At 35.0% G+C, this 24,556-nt stretch overlaps 1 protein-coding gene across 6 annotated transcripts in view; it reads right to left on the reverse strand.

Annotated features, from left to right (window-relative positions):
* Window positions 1–9,451: 9,451 nt before the first annotated feature.
* Window positions 9,452–24,556, reverse strand: part of LOC121423908 (tyrosine-protein kinase ZAP-70-like) — a 70,976-nt gene continuing 55,871 nt past the window's right edge. For all 6 annotated transcript variants that reach the window (XM_041619452.1, XM_041619451.1, XM_041619450.1 and 3 more), the window contains 8 exons: window positions 24,349–24,504; window positions 23,232–23,341; window positions 22,655–22,721; window positions 21,943–22,024; window positions 21,222–21,411; window positions 18,408–18,548; window positions 17,513–17,625; window positions 9,452–15,561 (listed from right to left, as the gene is read on the reverse strand). In XM_041619452.1, coding sequence (XP_041475386.1) covers window positions 15,450–15,561; window positions 17,513–17,625; window positions 18,408–18,548; window positions 21,222–21,411; window positions 21,943–22,024; window positions 22,655–22,721; window positions 23,232–23,341; window positions 24,349–24,504 — 971 coding nt within the window. In that variant the 3' untranslated portion in view covers window positions 9,452–15,449. The remainder of the gene's footprint in view (window positions 15,562–17,512; window positions 17,626–18,407; window positions 18,549–21,221; window positions 21,412–21,942; window positions 22,025–22,654; window positions 22,722–23,231; window positions 23,342–24,348; window positions 24,505–24,556) is intronic.

The following is a 24,556-nucleotide window of genomic DNA, read 5'->3' on the forward strand; positions in this document are numbered from 1 at the left end:
ACGCCATTCTCCTTCAGACTTCACCACAAGCACATTGTCCTCCTTGAGATCATTACACAAGTAACGCTTCTTGTGCATCACTGTGAGACCATCTGCTATATCCAAAAAGACGTTCATCCAGGAGTCTCTGTCCAGCTTGGGTCCCTTGCCTTCGACGCAGTCCAGGATGGTATAACTCTCAGCTTTTTCCACATCTCCGCAGAACTCCATGGCAATCCCCACGATATTTTGACGCACCATACAGCATCCATAGAACTCTGGGAACCATTCCATGGTTCCAAGCTTCTTGAGGATTGTCAGCTCGTTCTTGATCTTCTCAATTGCGGCTTTTCCTTCCCCGTCGACATCCTTCCATGGAGTAGGAATGTCGATAAGCTTGAATGCGACTGGCTCATTTGTCTTGGCATGACGATAAAGGAGGACTGTGCTGAACATTCCACTTCCAAGTTTGACATGATTGGGGTTCACTTCCGGGTCAAAAAATGGAAGAAGGTCTGACTTGGTTGTCACGATAGTGCCAGCTTTAGCCTTGCCTTTGGCCTTTGTGGTGACCCTATCCAAGTCACGGTTTGCCTCTTTCATAACATGCTCCAAAAGTAGCTCGAGCCTCCGTCCTAACCAAGGCACGGATGGTACCCTTCATAAAAAGATGAAAGGAAAAGATAATTAGCACAAAGAATGATTATTGTTTATGAACCAATCTGAATGCAATTATCATAATTGAATCAACAAAGAAGTACTTTCGTTGTAAGCTACCCGTTGGTAACACTCATAAACAATATTTTGCTGATAGATAACTGAAAAAATATATACATTAATTATGCAAGAAAATATCACACTGTTAGTAAAAGAAGAAATTCTTATTGTCATTTTTGTTTAATGGAATGGAAGTTTGTAGTTTTTTATTTTTCTCTTGATTTTGGTTTAATTAATACTTACCATTGGCTAATCACCCGTGATTCAATGGCACTAACCAAAGGAGGGACCTTCTTCGGGTTGGTAGAGATGGCATCATAGAAGATCTCCTTTGGTCTAACTCCTGAAAATGTGTTCTTGGCATCATAGTAGATCTCATCATCAAGGGAAGATAGAGCATCGTAGAAGAATTCCTCAGAGCTGGCATCATAGAAGACTTCTCGTGGATTACTCTCAGTCTGGGTGCATGTGGTTCGGACTTGCTTTGATAGATGTCGCTACAAACATAAAAATGGACGTTGGTATGGTTGAGAAAATCAGAGAAAGTATGCATAGACGCCAATGACAATCGAGAAATAGACATGTTTACTAAAATTCAAATTTTATGCTTGCATTTTGACCAACATGAAAAAAATACCAGAGGTTTACTAGACATAGAAATAAAATGGATGCAAGCCGTTGCAAATATTATAGGTTGTATTGCAAATATATCATAAGAATATATTATCACGTAATAAAAGAAAGGAGCATCCAAAGATATTGATCAATAAATGATTAGTACAAATGACTCTAAAATAAAGCTAGCACCACTTTAAAAAAGTGTTTTAAAATGGAAAAGCAGCAGGCAAACAGAGGCAAGTATTCTGAACTCAGGTTTAACTTAGATCGTGGTCTAACTCTGTGCTAAATTATGGAAAGCCAAATACAAAAATCACACGAAATGTTTCTTATATCTATTGTGTTCTTTACTAATTATTTTATGGTGATAAGTCATCTTATTTATCCTTCCCAGACAGTTAAGAATGTTTTGAGAATTATATGAATGTACTAAAATGAACCTCTGGGCGATTCCATACGTGTCGTACGGGACATTTTGTCAACAATTTCTAGGTTCTTAGCTGATTGCTTGAGCAATGAAAAATTATTTTTGGGCAAGAATAAAGTTACAGTGGGTAGTCATGTGAAAAACTTATTATAAAAAAATGATTATGACTGAATTAAGGACGAAAATGTGTGTCGTTCGGGACTCAGAAATGTCCCGTACGACACGCAAAATTTTCACCTTTAATTTACCCATGGACAGCATATTTTTGTTGGTTGTCATTTTCTCATATGTCTAGTCAGTAGTACTCTATTATTATCACAAAAGAAATTGAAGTTCTTCGTTTGTGTGGACAATAAGTTGAAAAATGTTGCAAAAATAGCTGATTTTTTTCTAGCATGGAATCACCCCTCTACTGTTAGGGATTTATGTCACCATTGGCTATCCATAGTTAAACCACAACTTTAGACCACAGCTTAAATTAAACACGACTTAAGAATACGGCCCGTGTACTTCTACAATGATTCGTTAAGTTTTCTTTAGATATAAAGACATTCGTATGCTAAAAATCTATGATAAATAAATAAGAAAGCTGGTTAGAAAATATCAATAATTTGTTATTCTTGTCCTGATGTCTTAAGCATATTATCAAGAACTTGCATGACACCTACCTGAAGCTCATCCTCTGCATGTTTGCGTGCATTATTCTCATCCTCCAAGTTTCGAATCAGTTCATCAACTCGGTTCTTGGTGGAAAAAGAAAAGATCGGGATAGTTAAAAGGACTACAGTTGATGTATCACCTTGCAGCAAATTGAGTTTTATCAAATTTATCGGTTTGTTGTTGTTTTTTAATGTGAAAAAACATCATTTGGAAGACATTTTTATTTCTAAGAAAAACTATATACGCATCACGAATAAATACCATCACTCCTGCTGCTGCTGTCGCTACTAATCGTCCTACTACTACTACTACTACTTCTACAACTATTACCACTAATACTACTACTACTACTACTACTACTTCTACAACTATTACCACTAATACTACTTCTACAACTATTACCACTACAATACTACTACCACCACCACTACTACTACCACTACTACCAATACCACCACCACTACTACTACTACTACTACTACTACTACTACTACTACTACTACTACTACTACTTCTACTACTACTACTACTACTACTACTACTACTACTACTACTACTACTACTTCTACTACTACTACTACTTCTTCTACTATAGTAGTATAAGAAGTAGTAGTAGTAGAAGTAGTAGTAGTAGTACTACTAATACTACTTCTTCTTCTTCTACAACAACTACTACCACTACTAACACTACTAATACCACCACTACTACTACTATTACTCCTACTATCACTACTACTACTACTACTACTACTACTTCTACTTCTACTACTACTACTACTACTACTTCTTCTTCTTCTACTACTACTACTACTATTGCTGGCACTACTACTACAACTACTTCTATTACTACTACTACTACTACTACTTCTACTACTATATAATCATGTCGTCATTTTAATAATTTACCTGAAGTGCATCCTTTGAAGAGATAGCCAGCTTCCTCTCATCTTCAAGAGTTGTTTCCAGCACTTCTATTTGTTTCTGAAATATCGATGGTAATTTTATGATCACATTTATCCTTAGTTTGAGGAAACATCCTTTGGTTATTTCCATATTAATAATAATGATAACAATTATAATAAAATATTAAAAATATGGAATTTTTATATAGCGCTTATTACAATACAGTTTCTAAGTGCTTTACCACTTAATTTGAAGGTAAATAAAACAGGTAAAACATAATAAATTTAAATAAAAAAACAAGTATGAATTAGAAGTTTACAACATTGAGAGGTAATTTAATATCAATCATAATATAACTGGTCATTGCAACAGCTTACTAGTATTGATTGAAAAGATAGGTTTAGAGTCGATTTTTAAATACAATGATTGTAGGAGGATTCTGAATGGTAGGCCACCGCACACCTTACGACTGTTCGCGATCCGATTTTGGAACAAATCGCATTTTGCTCATTTTCTGAAAAAGTGAATGGAACATATCATTTTATTTGAGGTTGAAATTAATTGAAAGAATACTAATATAACCATTTTGAAATATTACAAGCCTTTATTTTAGAGTAAACACCAAATGACAAATTTGTTTCAAATCGTAGGCAATCGTACGACGTCTATGGCGTCAGTACGACTAGATATTAAATTCGCTTTTATTCTAAGAAGGATGATAGCACAGTCACAGATTTGAACATAGGTATTCGTACGATGATTTAGAACATTACACAGTAAGATATTCCAAGTCTCATTATTAGCATCAAATTCTATTGCATTTTATTCTGAAATCGGGTCGCAGACCAATCATAAGGTGTGCAGTCGCCTTAAGACATTCGATCTGCAGATATAAAAACAAATTCATATCTAAAATGAAATGAATATTGATGTCTATTGAATATTCATTACCTTCAGTGCATCCTGTGATTCCTTTGCCTGTTGTCTCTCTGTGTCTAGTATTGTTTGAAGACATCCAGCCACACGGTGTGCCTTAGAGAGCTTATCAAGTATCATAATCAGGATAGATGTATTACAGGCATATGGTTGCATACCAAGGGTCTCAATCAAATCCTAGAAGAAATGATTTATTCAATCATAATCTTTGTAAGCGTATTCATTGGAAATGTTTCGCACACTAAAAAGTTAGGTTACGGAGTAGAAATTCGCACATTTCTGCAGTATTTTACATTTAATCTCCGTATGTCTGGCACATACTTTCTAAGACCATTTCTCTGTCTGTCTGTTTCTCTCTCATATCTTATTCTCTCCCCTCCTCATTTTCGTCTCTCTTTTTCCCCCCTCTTTTTCCCATTTATGTCCTCTTCCCTTATCTATCCTCTCTAATATCTTTTCATGAATTATAGGACCTTATAGGACAATACACACTCTTAAATAAATCAGTCAAATTGACTAGACCAGTAGTCAGCTGGGAGCAACTGATATGGCAATCACTGATATTCACATTTCTGACATATATTCTAGTCAGAAAGAACTCTGTTCTAGTAAAACATGACTAGAAAATAGTCAAATATGAGTAGAATAACAGTTGCTCCCAGATGACCCTATTAACCAGTCATTTTTGACTGATTTGTTTTTAGAGTGCAGGTAGAGAGAGTAACTTTATAAATCTTACCTCGATGTTGTAAGTCAAGATTCGAATCTTATCTTGGCTGATTTGGGTGGTGAGTTGACCAGGCTCAAAGCGCCATACCATGGGAATCTCCAGTGGATCCATTGGCTCAATTGTGACGTCATCCACGTCATCACTAGTGACGTCATTGGTCTCTGCTGTGTCTGCGGGATCAATGAACCCCATTGCTGCTCTAACTTCTGGAATCTGATTTAAACCAAGAAATACTCATCATATACTTAGATTTAAAAAAAATAAGTTACTGCATTGTTTTACAGGTTGTTAAATTTCTATAAAAAAATAATTGTTATTTGAAAAGGAACATGAAATCAGTGTACCTATTTTTTACATTTAATGGTAACATATCAAGATGTAATGTCTTTACTTCTAAAGATCGTTGCAGTAAATTAAACAAAGACATACAACTATTGCGAAAAATATATTCCCATCCTGCTCATGAGCTTTGTGTCAAATTCTTACACCAAACCTACTTACCGTAACATTCCTAGAGCATTGCCACAGCTTCTTACCATTCAAGGTAAGGATGACTCTGGTATCCTTTGGTGGGGTCTGAATGGTACTCTGTGCACGCACAATCAAATCAGGAAGATCCTGAAAGAGGCCATGCACGGTAAATTGAAATATGAGGATAAGATTTCTTATGTTATGGGAATTAAGAATACCGTTTAACAAAAAAAAAAGAGTGTAAGAAGGGCTGCGTAAGAAAATTATTTTGGCGTTCTGTCCGCACCAGTGGTGGAAAATTTGGGTTTCGCAGTATACATTCCTAGTAGTGCACGGATATTGTCCGCTTCTCAAACGGTGGGCCGCAATAAGCTCCAGAGGAAGAAAAAAAATGGGAGAAAGACTATCATGACTGTAGCATGTGTCACAGACCTGGACCTGTCCGACAGCCCGAATATGTTATGTTTGATCGGTCTACATGGGTCAAACAAAGCTAAAGCATGATTTATACATGTTGCAATATGCATACACAGTATGATGATTGCGATCTAACTTTGATGTGAACCTCATCATGTATGCATGTTGTGTAGAATTGTCGCCCATAAACCGGACCTTTGCTAATACAGTTCTTCAGGGCTTTGTGTTCAAATTTCACGAAAACATACTTTCATCAAAATGGACCTTTTAAAACCTCTGCACAAGCAAACACACAACAAACATGTAACCACTTTTCAGTTATTACTGAAAATATTTTTTTTTAATTCTGAGCTAGTTTTCAGATGAAAATTAAAAATTGACTTCCAACTATTATATCTGAGACCTTAAGTATACCTTTCTGAAATAATTCAATATAAACAAAGGTCTTATTATTGAGGCATGCACGCTTACTTTTCCCTCCAACGTGTCCAAAATGTCTACATTTATCCAATTCGTGCCATGCCTTCAGCATATCTATGTAATAAAAATATACCTTTCAAATTCATTTTTACTCGTATCATAATTACACAGAAATATGAATCGACACCCCAAAATCTGAAATAAATATTCGAAGGTTGATTTCCAACCCTAACAGTATAACTGAAAGATTTTTTTTCTATTTCCTTAAAAATGTCTTTTGGGACTGTCATCAGGGAAGAAACATAAGTTAATTTTGAAAATGCATACATTTTCAAAAGTTTTGCTTTATTTACCATACATCGTAAGATCTCTTTGCTTCCACCAACGAATAAGACTTTTAATTTTACTCAAGAGTTCCTTATAGTTCGAGTCATCTTTGACTTTACAATTCCGTACGTTTTTGAGTCACACAGCAATAGCTTTTTTTGGTTATGTTTAACGGTTTTTCAGTCATATATATGACTATTTAAGCCGAAATCCTATTTAAGCAATAGCGCCCTCCATTTATTTGATTAATATCACTCAGTGTTTTTTTTTAATCAGTGAATAAGAAGTTTATATCTATATATTCCGTTTTAATAGACTTCATTATCATTTTATCACTTATGTAAAACTATTCTTAATCTATTTCACGAAGCATTGCTTAGATAATGATAGTGATTTTATTCACATGTATGATTTATTTAATATTTACCTGTAACTATTTATATTACTTACATCGTGATATTGATGTTCGTTGTTGTCATTGCATATAACAATGAAAAAAAGCTTTCTGTTAATTTCTATGTTCTTGCACAAATATTATGATAAATAAATAAATGAATAAAGATATAACCAAACAAATAAACAAATTAAATAATTAATCAATTAATTGAAATTAAATTGACACAGTATGGATTTATTTTGGTTAGAAAGTGTAATTTGATGTAAGTATGGTCAATACTCTCTTGCCATTTCAATCGGAGATAAAATAATGTTTAGTCTTCTCTATCCAATAACGGAAAGACAGTGTACTCTGTTAGAATTGTCTATACTGTTTATGGAAGAGACGCGTATTACAAATTTCCTTGTCCTGATACGTTATATAAACATACCTCATCAAAATCCGATGAACAAAGGCATTTTTCTTAGCAGAAAGATAAGAATGTCTTAAGTCATTGGGATTTAATGTTACAGCATTATTTTAAGATTAATAGAGGTTTTCGTAAATTACAAGAAATGTGTCAGTCAACTATACCCAATTCCGAGATTAACTAACTTTTATTTGGAAAAGTAATTAGACTCTGAGGAACCCCGAAGTATTTATTATCAAAATATGATCCTCACCGCTAATATCATCACCATCATCATCGTCATCATCACCATCAATATTCCCTCATCTTCACCACTACTTTCAACAACATAATCCTTATTATAATTATTACATTCACAATTTCAAATTAGATATTAAAAAAAAAGAAACTCACCCGATTTCCGATGTTGGCGTCTTTGATAATACCTTGACTGAAGATAGGGGTGTTGTCTTTCTTCAGCCAAGAATCAAATAAACGACGACTCGGTGCAATGTCAGACATTCTATTGCACAAAAAAATGTATAAAAAGTAATGATATTGTGAGTTATCTTCCATAAAGAATATAGGCCAATTTGGCTGAGGATTAATCAACAGAAATATGTGCGAAAATGGTGACAGGTCTTTTGACCTTCGAATTAGAGATAAACTAACTTTAACATGTTTAATCATATTATAATTTCAGATTATGACTTTTGACTTAATATCATAATAAATTAGTAGAATGGCTTACCTGATTCAGTCGTCGAAAAGAAAATATTGATAGAAACGAGAAACTATATGCGGTATATAGCTCGAACGCAGTATATCAATCAAATGTGAAGAATAATAACAAAACAGCTGAAAAGTCTTCAAAAATATACGTGTACAGTGATACGTCATAATAGTTATGATACGTTAGCGCGCCTCGAAATCTGAGTTTAAGAACTTCTGACCAATCATGTAAACGAATGTTCCTATAAGTTTGTTGACCCCAAAAAGTTCGTCCGAGTTTCTTTGGCCATGTGCGCACACTGTCATTTTAAAGCATTGTGCGCATTCCCATCAAACTCATGAATATTCAGCAAGGAACGCGGAAGCGGCTGCGTTATTTCTCTGCTCATTATTGATATCACAAGTTTGGGATTGGAGCCCCCTCACCCCCGGCCCTGGGCATGAAAATCTTATTCCTGGTATCAAAAGAGCATCATTATCCAAAAGCGCATTGAGAACAATTTAAGAATTATCTAATTTCAAAATTAATTGTAATCTTTAAAAGAGAAAAGGATCTTTAATAAGGATTATGAAAGAGTTGAAGGATTAAGGTAAAGTTTGACAAAGAGGATTAGAAAAAGAGAAAGGGGAAGAAAGGAAGAGACTGAGGGGGGGGGGGGGTGGAGAAAAAAAGAGGGAGGAAATAATAAAGTATTTCGTATTCTGAATTTAATGATGGCTATGCGTCTTGAACTCGGCCAAGAAGAAAGGTGGTTTTGTTACACTTTTTGTAGTATTCAATTCACGATATCTCAGTTGAACGGAGAGAAATTATCATAAAATTTGTATTATTTTAAGCTCTATGGCCCGCATTCTGATAGCATGTTTAACTTAAACTATAAGGTTTAAAGTTGTGGTTTTACGTATGGGAAGCCAAAAGTATCAAAATTTGTATTAAGTTGTATGTTTTTTATGTTTATTGTGCTCTTTCCTGATTCATCGATGGTGAAGACAATCACTTATCTATACTACCTAGACAATTATGAATGATTTGATAGCCAAATGAGGTGAAGTATGATATCTCTACTGTTAGTGATTTGTGTAACAATTGGCTATCCATACTTAAACCACAACTTTAAACCTGAGTTTAAGTTAAACCCCACTTCAAAATACGGGCCTATATGTCTGAATACTCCACACCGCGATTGGTATAGAATGAAATATGACGAGAGTAAGGGTGAATGTACACAAAATCTATGGGAGAGACACTATTCATACAGGGGCTAAAGATTTAATTTTGGGCTTATTTCAAAGCTTGATCCAACACTCTTCACCATTCAATTAATCAATAATTTTGCCTCCAATGAAGATTCTGCTAGGCTCGAAAGCTTAGGCCCCTTTTGACTCTTTAATTTACTCCATTGGCTCTCTTTTTTATTAGATAAGCAGTTTTCAGCAGCTTCTTTCTGCCATTTAATAATAGTGAAAATAAGTAAGAAACCTTTTAAAAATCCATATGTAAGAAAACACGAAAAATTATAGCACAGGAACACATTGTAATATGATTAAAAAATATACGCTTGTACGCACGTCAAATTGGGACAATAAAACAAACAAGTAAGACATGTTTTATTGTAAAATGTTCTACGATTGGTTTATTCAAAGACCTTGATTTCCATCAAACATAATTTTACTTTGCATCATCAAAATTAACCCTTTTACCTCATTGGAAATGATTTAAAAAAAAACCTGCATTGATAAAATCAACATAAGTTTACAAATAAAATTCTGCTTGTGATCACACATTACAACAACTTGCATAATTAAAGTATTTATGTCAAAGTACACTTTCCATGGATCTCATTTATTCAAGTTTCATTTATGAACATAATACCCAATGGTTCCAAGGCAGTAACATCATTTAAGTATGTATGATGGATATCATATACACAACATACATATTGGCTCCGACAAAATTCATATGATAATCCACTAACAAAGACAGATGTTTTCAAAAGAAGATGATCGCCTAGTTACATGAAACAAATCATATTTGAATCAATAAACGTGACAGAATATAATGTGAGCTGTGTACACGTAATTCAAAGCAACCTAAATCTGACAGCTTGAACATACAAAGATTTGATTGTGTTTTAGTAAGTACATGTTACACTTGAAAATTCCAATCTTAATGAAGCTTAATATGTAGCTTTAATAGGTGTATTTTTTTACATTAGTTTCAATGTTTAATGAATGCTTGCAGTTGATATTTAACAGTGCACATTCTATTTTATTGTACAAATATTTCTTCTATTGCATTTCTTATTATGGATAAATAATATTTGAGTTAAAATGTTGCTCGAGCATATCAACATATGGATATGCCTAACTTGCACAAGATATTCCCTGGGATAATTCCCACAAAAGAGGAAAATCCTATAGGCCTACACTGTTAGGAAATTTCTACTTAAAAAAAAAATCCTGCGACATAGTCTCAAGAACACCTGTAATCTTACTGTACTATGTAATATTACATGCATTTGTCTAAAATTACAGGAAATTAATATTTGGTGTTATGTAACCTTACAAATTTATTGTAATAAAACTGTTTTTGCCCTGTATGAAATCACTCCTGTTTTAACAATTTACAGAATGATTTGGTTACTTCTTTCAGTAAAATCTGTTTTTTTTTTCTTCTGTAAAATCTTCTGTGTTTTCTAACAGTGTACATATAAAGGTGGTCAGCATTGACCAAATCAATGTTATTTTTTTAAAGGATTATGCTAACATTGCAAATGTCTTACAAAAAAAACACATACTGAATGTTTATACATGTTGTATGAAATATTATTCATATGGATGAAAAACACTTGAGAAGAAAAAAAAATCAAATTTGTGCAGACACTTTCAAGGTATCCTTAAAATTATCATTGATTAATAACACAGGTTAGTTAAGGCATGTAGTTAGGATAGTGTTTTTGATCACTAATTATATTTCACTTTTTTTTGAAACACTAAATAATTTTGAGGTGCAATTTTTTTTTCTGGCTTTATTTTAACAACATATCACAGACACATGATAACCTATGTCATTGAATGTGAGAAATCATCTATATCATTTTTCCTAACTCTGACAATTATTTATATAAACTTTGATCTCATACATGTAGATCAATACTACATTATTCAATTTTTATACAAATAGGGCGAAAATTCATACAAATATCTTTAATAAAAAATACCTCACAGTAACAAAGAAAAACATACCAACTACACTGTTTTCAATATGCTATTCCTCTCTATAACATTACATTTCAATAACTCTGAAAATAATTCCCTTACATTTACAAAGATGCACACGTCTTCATATATTAATAACTATATAAATATATCTATCTTTTATTTCATTTTGATATCCATAAAATGAATATTGTTGGATGTAAGTACTTCTGTTGACAAGAAAAAAAAGTAACCCCAAAACAAGTCTTTGTCATTGGTATGAAAAGCATTTTCAATTGCATTAACTTTCGCTCTTAAAGGGGGAAATGACTGAATTGCACTTGTCTATTAAATATGACTGCTATTTAAGAGACATTACATAATTTGAGCCCCATCATATTTAATTTCCACATTACCTAAAGAAAAAAATATGTTAAAAATAGAGGATTTTAAAGAAAAAAATCCAAATTCACAATTCCACTCTTGTATTCCAATCATTAGAATATATTAGTACGGTAACAACATTCTTATGAGATGGATTCATTTATACTTGTAGGCCTACATAAGTCAACACTGGAGAGCACATCTCAATCTATTCAGCTAAAATCAAGAGGGGAAAAATATTAACAAGACAAAAATAATATTTGTATCATCTTCTTTCCTTTAATCAGAACAAGAATTCAAACTCTTCTGATCATGTAAGTGGTATAATACTGACAAGTGCTTTTTTTATGTGATATCAAATGAATGAAGGGTTTTAGTGTCAGTGACAAATGCATTGACAATCATGACTTGTGCATAGGGCCTATATGATAAATAATGGGAAGCAACAACACAAAAATTAAAATGTTTGGTGCACATTCTTATAACAATATTCATGTACGTTTAAAAGACTGGGCTTGCTTTGGACAAAAATAATCACATTTATCTACTAAGAACAAGATGACTGAAATACAATTCCTATTTGAAACATTGCAGATAATAATACAAAATGCACTGTTCCCCCCCCCCCCCCCCCCCGGCCCTTAAAAGGAGAACAATATGAAAAACAGAATATCACTTTTTCACAACTTAATGTTTTTCAAAGCGGGCATACATTTTCATTTCTACTATATAATTACAAATGCTTTCATAAAAATTCTCTCACATTTGTTTTGTCAATTTACTTAGCAAATGTCTTTGTAGTACCATAGATTATATATATATTTACATATTTAGCAGCTTACATCAATATGTACAATCTACGAGGCTTGCTAATTTGCTACAAGCTTTTCTTTATTTTCATCTTAAGCATATAATGTAAAGGACCTGTTACATCATGGAATATAGTTACTTTGAACACCAAAAAGGAAATAAAACTCAATGGGGTTTTTCTGTTGGCTTTGAACAGACATAAAAACCTTGTTCCCACACATCAAATTAGACTGTTCACACTAAACAGGTTTACGTGACCTGTTATAATACAAACAACATATCAGGGACATTAAATACTTGGAGGACTGGCAACAATTATAATCCATGGTTTAAAACCATCAATCTAAGGCATACTGCAGGACCATTTCAAGAAATGTGTCAGCACTGATAGTCAGCATTGCCAAGTTGTCATTATCTGACAGTTACCATAGTAACAGTCACACAATTTTAGCCAATCAAAGGTAAGAAAAATTGCCAGATCTGACAGCTTGACAGATGAAATGTGCTCATGAAATGCCCCTAGATAACATAGTCATTCAACATATACCTTGTACATTATTTGTTCCTTAGTCAAATGCTTTTGATACTACAGAAATGCCAGGAAGATCATTATTGAGAGAAAGTCAGGAGACTTTGAAGATATTTCAAACATTAGCTCGAGCAATTTTGAGTAAAAAACATAGTTTAGCATAAAAAAGCACCTCAAAATTCATGATTAAGTGTGATTCATGAATAATCACGATTCCTGCATAATCCGTCAGGATGACCCCCCCCCAAATAACATAGTTCTCTTTTATTTTCTTTCCTCCATTCTCATCAATATCATTGATCACATGGTCTCACTACTCACCAGACTTGAAAGACAGTTAACTGCATTTATAATAAACTCTACATGATGTATAAAATAGAACTATATAAAAAACAAAAGAATAATCATAAACATACATCACTACATTAAACATATACATTAATATATGAACTCTACCAGGTAAATAATCAGGGTGCATAATAGTCACTATCGAGTAACATTATTAAGTCAAATTTTCAATACGGACATTCATTCTTATGGAATGTGGCGTTTTCGATGTATGCTTCCTATAATTATTCAAGACATATATTGAGGATTAATTTTGAATACTATACTCATGTTTGTACAAATGGTATACTTTAGTGCTGGCCTCTTGAGATTGATAATATTCAGATTTTTAATGCAAATGTATTAAGTTCATTTAGAAGTTGATTGAATAATTGAGGGACAATGTATTTAAAATTGTGTTGATATAGAGATAGACCAAATTACACCCTGAAATTTGAGGCACTAACACAAAGGCATAGAGACACTACATTATTTGAGGCATTTAAAACCATATCAAAATTGCCCTTATATCCAACCTCTATCCAAATTCCATACTTTTAAAGTTGATAGGTACAAAAATGGCCAAATGAAATACTGTTCACAATGGAAGAAGTAATGGTGGATAACTGTCAAGCACTTGGATCAGAGGTGACAATCTTTATGTGACATATTTAGGCCAGAGTACATGAAGACACCTTGCCATAAAGTCCTACAATCCTAAAACTAGGAAACTAGTTTAGTGGAAACTAGTTTAATGTGTAATGAGAACGGTCGAAGCGGTCTTGACAGCGATAAATTCAGAAAACCACCTTGCTATGTAGATTTGAAGATCGCTTTGCCTAATTAAACAGGTTTTAGCGTAAGGACACAACTGTTCTTCGGGAAGCGATCTTCGCAAATTTTGACAAGATGCCTCAAGTTGTCCGTCTACCACTGGACCAATGCCGGACATCTTCTTAAGTCCAGTATAACTTTGGCAACGCTTACTACCATAGGCTTTCATTCCCCCATCCCCCTTCCCAAATCAAAACCCCAAAACGGAATGAAATATTCAAAATTTCCCTTAACAGTACTACTGTAAGATAACCTTTCCCTATGAACATAAAACAACCCTCTCTTCAATGTTAACACACTACACAGATTTAGATCTTAATATAGCTACTCTACATTTGAACAAGTCTGAAAAGCTCTTACATACTTTATCACCATCCATAGCAGATATTTATATACAGTATATAAATATATTTTGTACATATATTCTGGTGGCTAAGATGTTACATTTCTTCTTTCATTATTCACTTTACAAGTACATGAACAATTATTATAGCTTTCACCGAGTGCTTTTATCATATTTGCTCTTCCACCACATGAGTACCTCTTGTTCTTATAAATGTTATTGCAAAAAACAACAGCATTATACTGGTGAATCCTTGGCTTTGAAACAAAGGTGAAGTATTAAGTTTGGATATTTCAAGCTCATGATGCAAGAATACCTCAAAGAGGTCTGTTCCATTGTGAACTTGGTCAGGTGGGTTTTAATATCGCAGCCTCCTACTACATTAAAAAAAAAACAAATCAGTCTTTGATCAGAGAGAGAAGACCTTGAATCAGAATCAATAGACAAAAATATGTCTGCTTGGTTCTGATGGAATGGTGCGTTCATTAAAAAATAAATTCTTTCGTGATGGCACTAGACATCAGAGTGCATTGCAAGGTTGGGAGACCTTCTACTGAGGTACACCTACCACAATGTCTCTCAGTCCTACATGATTCAATCCACTCCAGGAGTTCTTGATGATAGCTTGAATCCTTTCAACTACACCTATGTATATCGTACAGCCCACAGATGTTCTCATGAATAAAGTCTGATGTTTCTCAAGCACAGTTACAGTTTAACTCTCCTGATGAAATGCAGTCTTCCATTCTTGAGGATACTCCAAATTGGAAAACCCATTTAGTAGTCCTGATCTGATGTACATGCCCGTTCCATGTTACTTCTATGTCAAAGAGTCCGAACAGGTGTTTGCCAACCATCTTCATAAAGGTCCTTTTGCTAGGCATGGAGTGTTAGTTGAGTCATTAGGCAACCGGCATCTGCCTTGGTCTCATTTTCAAGGTCCCTGCCTGCAGGCGTTTTAGAATATCTGACATGCTTGACTCAATCTCTCTAAACCCTGGTCGATCCTTGGCTCTGTAAGATAAACGCATCAATACAAATTTGCTGTTATCAGTCCTACAATGCACATTAATATCCATATTTTATTGTTCGAAATAGACACCAGAAATGAAATACTCCGAAAATTTGTTTTGCCCAATTGATCGTGGGCCTGGCAGCCGCTGTGCAGCGCCAGATCAACGAGGCTCTATCCCTTTAATTGTTGAACGCAAAACAGGGTAGCAGCAACTCCCATCTCTTAACGTCTTTTGGTCTGACGCGGCCGGGGTTTGAACCTCCGACCTCCCAGTTGTGAGATGAACGCTCTACCAACTGAGCCAACACACTGGTTATGCAATAATCCCTATTGGTATACCATGGGCCTAATCATAAAAAGTAACTGACCCTTGGACAATTTCAGGGAAGTGAAATTCATTGGGCAGGAGGATGAATAAAGCAATGCAATACCACTTAAGAAGAGTGGGCTCACCATTTCCATTCGCCAGCTACAATTGCTTATAAAATGTACAATATTTGGAATAAACTCAAATCTGCCTCATTTAATGCTGAAGATTCTTGCAGATAAATTTTGGCTGTGCAGATGGACCATTACACCAGGGTATTCCCCTCTTCTACCTGTTTAAATAAGTACTTAACATATAGTAATAACATTCTTGCACAATCTACATTTGTGAACTCTTTTTTGTACATTTGTAATCCGATAATTAAATTAGCCCATATTTTTGGATTCTAAAGAACTATATACAATAGAATTAAATCAAGGTAAACTTCCAGTCAGTTCTAGTTCTGAAATACCCTCAAAGTAACCGCACATAATAATAATAGGCACTAAGATTGCGCCATCTTTCTAGAAATAATGTATTCCGAGGAGCAGTAGCGGACAGTGACCCGGAGGAGACAAAGCATTGGGGGGCACGGCATTGTTTGTGAACAAAGCCGTGCCCCCCAATGCTTTGTCTCCGCGGGGTCACGGTCCGCCACTGCCGAGGAGCATTGTTATTATCATTATTACCCCAGTTTTAGCTCAAGCAGCCTTCCAGGGCTCAGTGCATTTCAAGGTATTAATCCTGCTGGGTACCCACTCACCTCACCTGGGTTGAGTGCAGCACAATAATGCTAAATCTCTTGCTGAAGGAAATCACACCATGGCTGGGATTCGAACCCACGTCCCTCTTATTGAGAGATGAGAGTCGTAACCACTAGACCACGACGCCCCCACATTATGTGAACCAACTAACACAAATCACATCTAGCATCAAATATCAAAGTGAAAAAAAAAATCTGGTTTTTAAAAATGCAAGAAATACGAGAATAAAAATTCTGCTTTAATTCAAGCCTCGGAGCAAATTGCCTTCAAATTGCAGCCACTTGCATTATTGCCAAGGCATCAAAACTTAGAACTGAATTTGTTTTATTCCTACAGCGAGGCTTGCAATAGAATGGAACTTGATAATAATATAATGTTTATACCACTATTCAGAACTTTGACTGTTAGATTTCATTTGTTGAAATATCCATATTACAGCAATATTTTTCACAATCAGATTGCAAAAGAATTTGTAGTGTGTGCTCGGCATAACAACAGATGCTGCCCAAGAGCGCATTATTCTGCTCATGTGGTCATTTCATAGCAATTATGTGATTGGTCTCTTTCAAGAACTGGGCCTCATCTTACAAAGAGTTACTTACCAATGATCTGATCATCTATAACCATATGGAAATCCAACAATGTCATATTTTTTTCTATAGGAAGTTTGCATGATGTCCTTTGTAAACGAAGAGAAGCCCACTTAATTTTTAAGAAAACAATGAATTTATGATTATACATAACATCCAGAAATTAAATGATTTGAAGAAACATGCATTTTAGACACTTTCCAGATTTGTGGTTGATTGGATCAATTGTAACTCTTTGTAAGACAAAGCCCAGGTATCCTTGTGAAATACAAGTGACATTTGAACTTACTCATCTTCCCAACATTTCAACATGAGATGATAAACATCATCAGGACATCTCTCTGGTTGATCTAATCGGCTTCCATTCTGGATGTACTCCACTACATCCTGACCACTCATTCCCTGAAAAGGTCAAAAGAAATTGTATAGATCAAGGGTCAAGGGAAATAGTAGAGGTAAATGTTTAGCAAACATGATAGAGATCAAGGATATAAAGGGTTAGAGGTCAAGGATCAAGAGAAATTGTAGATGTTTCAAAAAAATTCTTGTGAAATGCAAATTGTCTTGTGACAGAGAGCATTTTGTCATCATCATTCATCTGTCAGATTTTGATTCACTGAGAAGCATAGGTGTCTGACTGTTACTATGGTAACTGTCAGATAAAACAGACCTTGTCCGATTTAAACATCTGAAAAGTCACTTCAGGAAAATTCCCCTGGACACCATTTCAAGAAGCTTGTCAGTACTGACAAGTTTTATTAACTGACAGTTACCATGTAGTAACAGTAAGAGTCAAGTCCTTTTCAGCCACTCTGAAACAAGGATATCACAGATATTGTCAGAACAGACAATTCAATTAGTGATGACAATTTTAATAGAATGCATCTGGGTTTACAGAGTGATTTCTGAAGGTGTGATTTGAAGTGATGCAGAAACATGATAATCAAATAAATTTATACATGTAAAGAAGGCTTACTTCAATCTATATATTCAAACACACAGAATAATGATCTCCACAGGCAGTACAAACATGTAACAAAACACAATACAATACAAACTACAATCAATCTACAAAATGTGGCAATGTACATGTAGGCGTGTAATGTCGCAAAACTATACTGTATCTAATATCATACAACACCCAAACATTCAAGAAAACTTGATAAAGAGAATAATTGACATACTGGGTATGGTTTCTTGCCGAAGGACAGAGCCTCCCATAGCGTGACACCATAGCTCCATACATCACTCTTACTGCTGAACTTGAATTTATAGATGCATTCAAGAGCATACCATTTCAGTGGCCATTTGCCAGCAGTTTCCGCCTGTAAACACAAAATAACATGAAGAAAATATAATCAATATTACTCTGATAATGTCTTTAATGACTCCCAAATTCACAGTTCATGCTCAAAAGTTTGCATATCTTGCGCAGGGCTTCAGAACTGTCACCGATTATTCTGACTTTGGGTAATAGAATGTCATGCTGTTTTTATTAAATGCATATATCCTGCATATACAATAGTTACTTACAGTACTTCTGAACTTCTGAGCAAATTTGGCAAAGAAATTCTTGGTGTGTAAAAGGAAATGTTTATATTTTTTTCTAAATGAAAAACTTTGGCATTCTGTAAAAGTCGACTTAGACCCCTGTTACATCTGAGAGATTCCCTACCTCGGGCCGGCCCGGGGCCTACCTCGGGTCGGAAAGAAATCAGATGTAAACATCCCAAACCTACCTCGGGCCACCTTTTTGCGAACCTACCCGAGACCACATCGAGAGGTAGTCTCGGGCAGGTATCGGGCCGGCCCCGGTCCACCGATTCGTACATGTAAATGCACACAAGCTTTCAAACCTATCTCGGTCCGTTCGCCAGCTGTCAAATTACGTCATAGCGCGCGCTATCCCCTCCCCAGCCCCGTCGTTCTTCAAATGTTTTGCGGCATGCGACATATTGATTGTGATTGAAAATAAAGTCTTTGATTTGAGTGGAAAGAAGGATGCATTTTAACCCTAAATAGACTGGGCTATTTCGACGCCTAAGAAGACTGGATGATTCAGCCCCCCCCCCTTATGATCTCGGCCGTCGATCGCGCGATCGCGACGAAAATTGGCACACGCGTTACCCATGGCATTATCTACAAAACTATAACATCAAATTCTGCAAAAAATCTCATGTCTCATTAATTATGCTAATTTATGCGTAAAATCATAAGTTTGCTCTAATTAATAAAATAATTGCCTTGAAATTCTAATTTTTATTTCATATACTCTAGATAGGTATCTGATCAAATTCATTTAAAAAAATTTCAACATCACATTTATTTTCTTATGTATTCTATTGTTTTCTAAATTTCTTATGTATTTCTTTGTTTTTTTACTTTTTGTTTTTTATTGTTTTTTCAATGGAAATTGTCGGGGACTTTATTTTGACCATAAAAAAGATAAAATTAATTGATTTTCAGCAGTAAAAGGAAAAATAATGATACATTTATGAATTTTGGCTAAAAACACTATTTGCATTGGATTTGTACACAATTTCACGTTTTTGAGTAATTTTGGGTCTGCATGCACTTACGAAATGTTGCGTAATTTTGGAACCGCGTACCCGGGGGTCACAATTTTGGTCTCAAAAGTTGCGCGAGACTTGAAAGTAAAAAGTCAGCGAGCGACGCGGTCAAAAAATTTCGCGCGGCGGATTTATCGCGAAAAATGTTGAGGGGGGGCTGAATCAGCCCCCCCAGTCTTTTTAGGGTTAAACGTATAATTTTTTAAGTCGATCATATCTTCATCACCTGCTGGGATCATCAGCATTCTCCCAGAATAACGAAATGTAAACAATTTCAATTAGCGCGCGCAAATTATTCAGAGCCTTGATTGAGAGCGCCCTTTGGTGTCAGTCGGATATGAAACCGTACAATAGGGGAGGGAATGAACGCTGTGATGTAAACAGACCACATTTCGGACTCGGTCCGTTCGCGGAGTTAATCCCCCAATAATCAGTCAAGGTTGCAAGTGGACTCGGTCGGGTCTCGGGTAGGAAACTTTCAGATGTAACAGGCCTCTTATACAAAGAAATGGAAAGATATAAAAAGTACATGGAGATAGACTGTGGGATGGACAAGGAAAATGTCTCTAGTTTTTCATTTCCGTGGGGCGGCAAATGCAACCACGGTTCTTGTACATATTAATATGTAAAGTATTATGAGTGAATACATGCAACATGTTGCCATCGGTAAATTCTGCTGCTGACCTCAAAATTAAAATAATAATATGCAAAATCGTACCATTGACTCGACTGGAAATTCCGCCATTCACCCCGTGTGTTAAGGACTTCCGCGAACGCGCGCACGCGTGTACAATGCATGTAAGCACGGAAAGTCACAATTTTAGCGACCATCCCACAGTCTTAGGATTGATATTGACAAAATAATACTTGGCAGAAAAATTGCCACTAAAACCACACTGTTTACCTTCCCTTTGTTGTCATCTCATGTGGCCTAATCCTGTTTCATCTCAAACAAGTTTATCTACAATCCATTTGGTATAATTGCCACTTGGCCCATTTGCATCTACCAATTGAGGGGCCGCGGAACAGTTTTGTAAGTGGGGGGGGGGGCTGATCATGCAAAATATCACAATCAGATGGTCATTTTTACATTTTTGTACAAGGTTTGGAAAAAAGTGCCCCGCAGTCCCTCTGTTTCCGCGGCCCCAGCAATTTACCTAATTTCCAGTTTGACAACGCCCAATTTGTATAATGTCCGATTGGCGCAACACCACTTTGTCTACTGGATTAGATGATATGCAAAATAATTAATATACAAGTTGGGAATTATACATGTAGCATCTGGGCATAATATGAAATGAGAGTTAGGTGTAAGTTGGATGAAATGGTTACTGGATCAAGTAAATTTAGACATGATGGTGTTAAAAAGATGAGAAAATTAGACCATTTGCTGGAAGACCAAGTGGAACTGTTTGAAACCCTACTTACCACGTAGTACTGGTTATCAAGTCCTAGAGCTTTGGACATGCCAAAATCACTGATCTTGGCGAAGGTCTCGTCAACGAGAAGAACGTTTCGTGCTGCGAGGTCACGATGGACAAACTGTCTGCTTTCAAGGTAGCACATACCCTGTGCAACCTGGTACATCAGCTCTAACACATTCCTTGTACTCATTTCCCTAAAGACAAAGAGAACAATTCAAATTACATAGTTGTTTTTATCAATCATCATCGTAATCATGACCCTCACCACCATCACAACCATCACCATCATCATCACCTTCATCGTCGTCATCATCATCATCATCACAATTATATTCATCATCTTCATCATAATCATCATCTTCATCATAATAATCATCATCGTCTTCATCATAATCATCACCATTATCATGATCATCACCATCATCACTATCATCATCATTGGAGTAGGTATTAATTCTGATTCTAATTTCTGGGATGCTTTCTTTACAATACATTTTTTTTATTAGGGCTACTTTTAATTTAGAATATTCATGTACTTTTTCTTAGCACATAAGGAAAACTATTCAATTTTTCAAATATTTACAATATTTTTTTCCTGCAGAGAAAGGTTGCTGAAAGTAAAAGTAAACCTAATTCTTTGGCCGTAGAATCAAATGGGGTAACAACGAAAATGTTTGTCACAAGGGACTCACTTAGGAGATATTATCTTTCTGTGAAAAACTTACCGATGTCTTTTGAGGTATCTATGAAGAGGTCCCAGCTCAGCTAGCTCCAGTACTAACATCATCTCAGCAGCATGACATATACCTGCAATAATTGACATAAATGTTATAATACAAAAATATATAAGGTCTTTATAAAACAGTGCGTAGTACATCAGAAACACATTTCTGCGCATCTTTACACCTACATGTATTATATTATTACCCCATTTATCACAATTCTGGCTTGTCCGCACATAACACATGTACCTTCTCAAGTCCCTGTAGAGCTTTATAGTGCTCATGAGCTTCAAATGTCATTATAATGACTTTTGTATATCACCATTTGCCTGCTCTATAAATATTATATTAGTTAGTACATGCTTGCTTATGGTAAATCTGGTCAACTTACAACAAAAACAACAAAAATAGTGTCCACCTCATTGTATTTAAAAAAATATATCTTCAAAGCCCATGCTGTAGGTTTGTTAACACACATCACTTTTAATATGCTGTTTGTTCTTTTTTTAATCATTGTTTATTTTAGAAAGTACTGTCCTCCTGATTACAAAGTCAAAAGGTTTCCCAACTGCCTCACTTCAAAGCAGAATTCATACAAGAATTGTACAGACCAGATTCTATCATTTGTTCTGCTTCAATCAAAGCTTATTTCATATTATGGTGGACTTCATTAGGAAGAAGACTAGGAAATATGATTGTGTGAGGTCTCTCTTACCTATCATCCTAACTATGTGTGGATGATCCAAGACTGCCATCAGTTCTGCCTCTTTCATGATCTCAGACTAAGAAAAATACATAAAATAAATCATTAGAAGTAAAAGACCATAAAATGAATGGGGGATAAACAAGTAGGGAAATGTTCTTTTACTGTGGAGGGCTATATTTCCCCAAGTTGCGACAGTTCACACCAAATTTGTGAACCCACTTGCATTTTATGTTACTTATGAGGGATATTTCTCTAACATTTATTTTTCAATTCATTCCTTTTTATCAATAAGATTGATGTAAATTTGGACTATGACCAGCTTGTTGGGCAGTATACCAGAACAAGAATAAGAAGAAAAAGATGAACTATTCCAAGGTATATTAATATATGACAGAATGTGTAGTCATTACATATGCTTTCAAGAAAAAGGCAGGTTTTTCATATAAGGCAAAACATTCAAGAATTGTATAACATGTGTTTGAGCCAAAAGGTGGCTCCACAAACACCGCATGGGAGCTAAAAAAAAAGTGTCATCACTGAAACTTGACCTAAACAGATTAAACAAAAGTGAATACAGTAAGTTTACCTCTTGGTGATCTTGCAATAAGTTTGGTTTGAGTGTCTTGACCGCTACTGGTATCAGCTGACCATTGACCATGCAGGTACCTTTTAATACTGATCCAAAGTTACCCTTGCCTGTTAGGAATGAAAATCAAAATAACTTGTAGAAGGGGTGTTCCATAAAGCTTATCTGCTATCAATTGCAAGTATCAATGACAAACTTGCAATTGAAAGATCAATCACTTCTTCCTCCTGTATGAAGCAAACCAGCAATAAATTGAAATCTTGCAATTAAATACCCCCCCCCCAAAAAAAAAAAAAAATAAATAAAGAGAAAAAGGCTACCAATTCAGCCATTCAAATGTAATAACCACTTTTTACTGTGCAGATTATTCATCAGATATATTTAATTCATGAGTGGTTCAATTTATGGTCGAAAGAAGTTTTACTAAGTCCAATTATTATACAAACATCAATGAATGAAGGATCTTAAAGAGCTTGTCATGTCTCTCACTAAACTAACAAACAACAAACTGAATATGTATATAATTAGTGTTTCATTTTTATACATTCTTTAATGGAATTTCAAAAGAAAAGGTAGTATTCCATTTTAAAGGATATTTGTTACATGTAGCAAACCAATTTGCACAGGTGGCCATGTAGATACAGTAAATATGCCCTTGACCATGAGGCATGTTTAATCAGTGATTTTGATCACAGTCCAAATCAAATCTAAAAGAGAAGTTTGGCACACCATCAACTATATTTATTTTCATCTTTCCTAACCTAAACAAGGATTACCAAGAGCCAAAATAGATGAGGTAAAAATATTATGAGCAGTTACACCAATAGCACTTTTTAAGGAGAAAAACTTTTTCTCCCTTTGTGACCAAATGACAAAAAGCAAAACCTTCATAAAGTCTATGGCATGATTTCACAAAGGTGGTTTTGAAACTGTGGTTTATGACCTGTATTTTGAGAAAGAGTCCAATAATAAATGCAATCTCTTTAACTATTAATAGGGCACTAGTACATGCTCAACTGAGTATAATCAATTCTTAAAATCCGCATAAAACATGGTTAAAAACCATGGATTTGTAACCTCCATTGTGTATTTGGACTAATCGGTTCAGTCAGCTTACCCAACATATCACCCAGGTTTAGACAGGACGAGTCTAGTTTCTTGGTAGTCTTGGTCTTGGCAAGGTAGTCATACAGCTTCTCCTGGTCGTTGGGTACTCCGTAAATCTTGTCATCATCATCATGGTATTCTCTTGGCCGTGCAGATGGAAGATCATCTATGATCAATGAAGAATAGATTGAAGTTGGAAACAATTAACAAAGATTGCT

This window comes from Lytechinus variegatus, chromosome 11, assembly GCF_018143015.1.
Source record: "Lytechinus variegatus isolate NC3 chromosome 11, Lvar_3.0, whole genome shotgun sequence".
In the NCBI taxonomy this organism is placed as follows: domain Eukaryota; kingdom Metazoa; phylum Echinodermata; class Echinoidea; order Temnopleuroida; family Toxopneustidae; genus Lytechinus; species Lytechinus variegatus.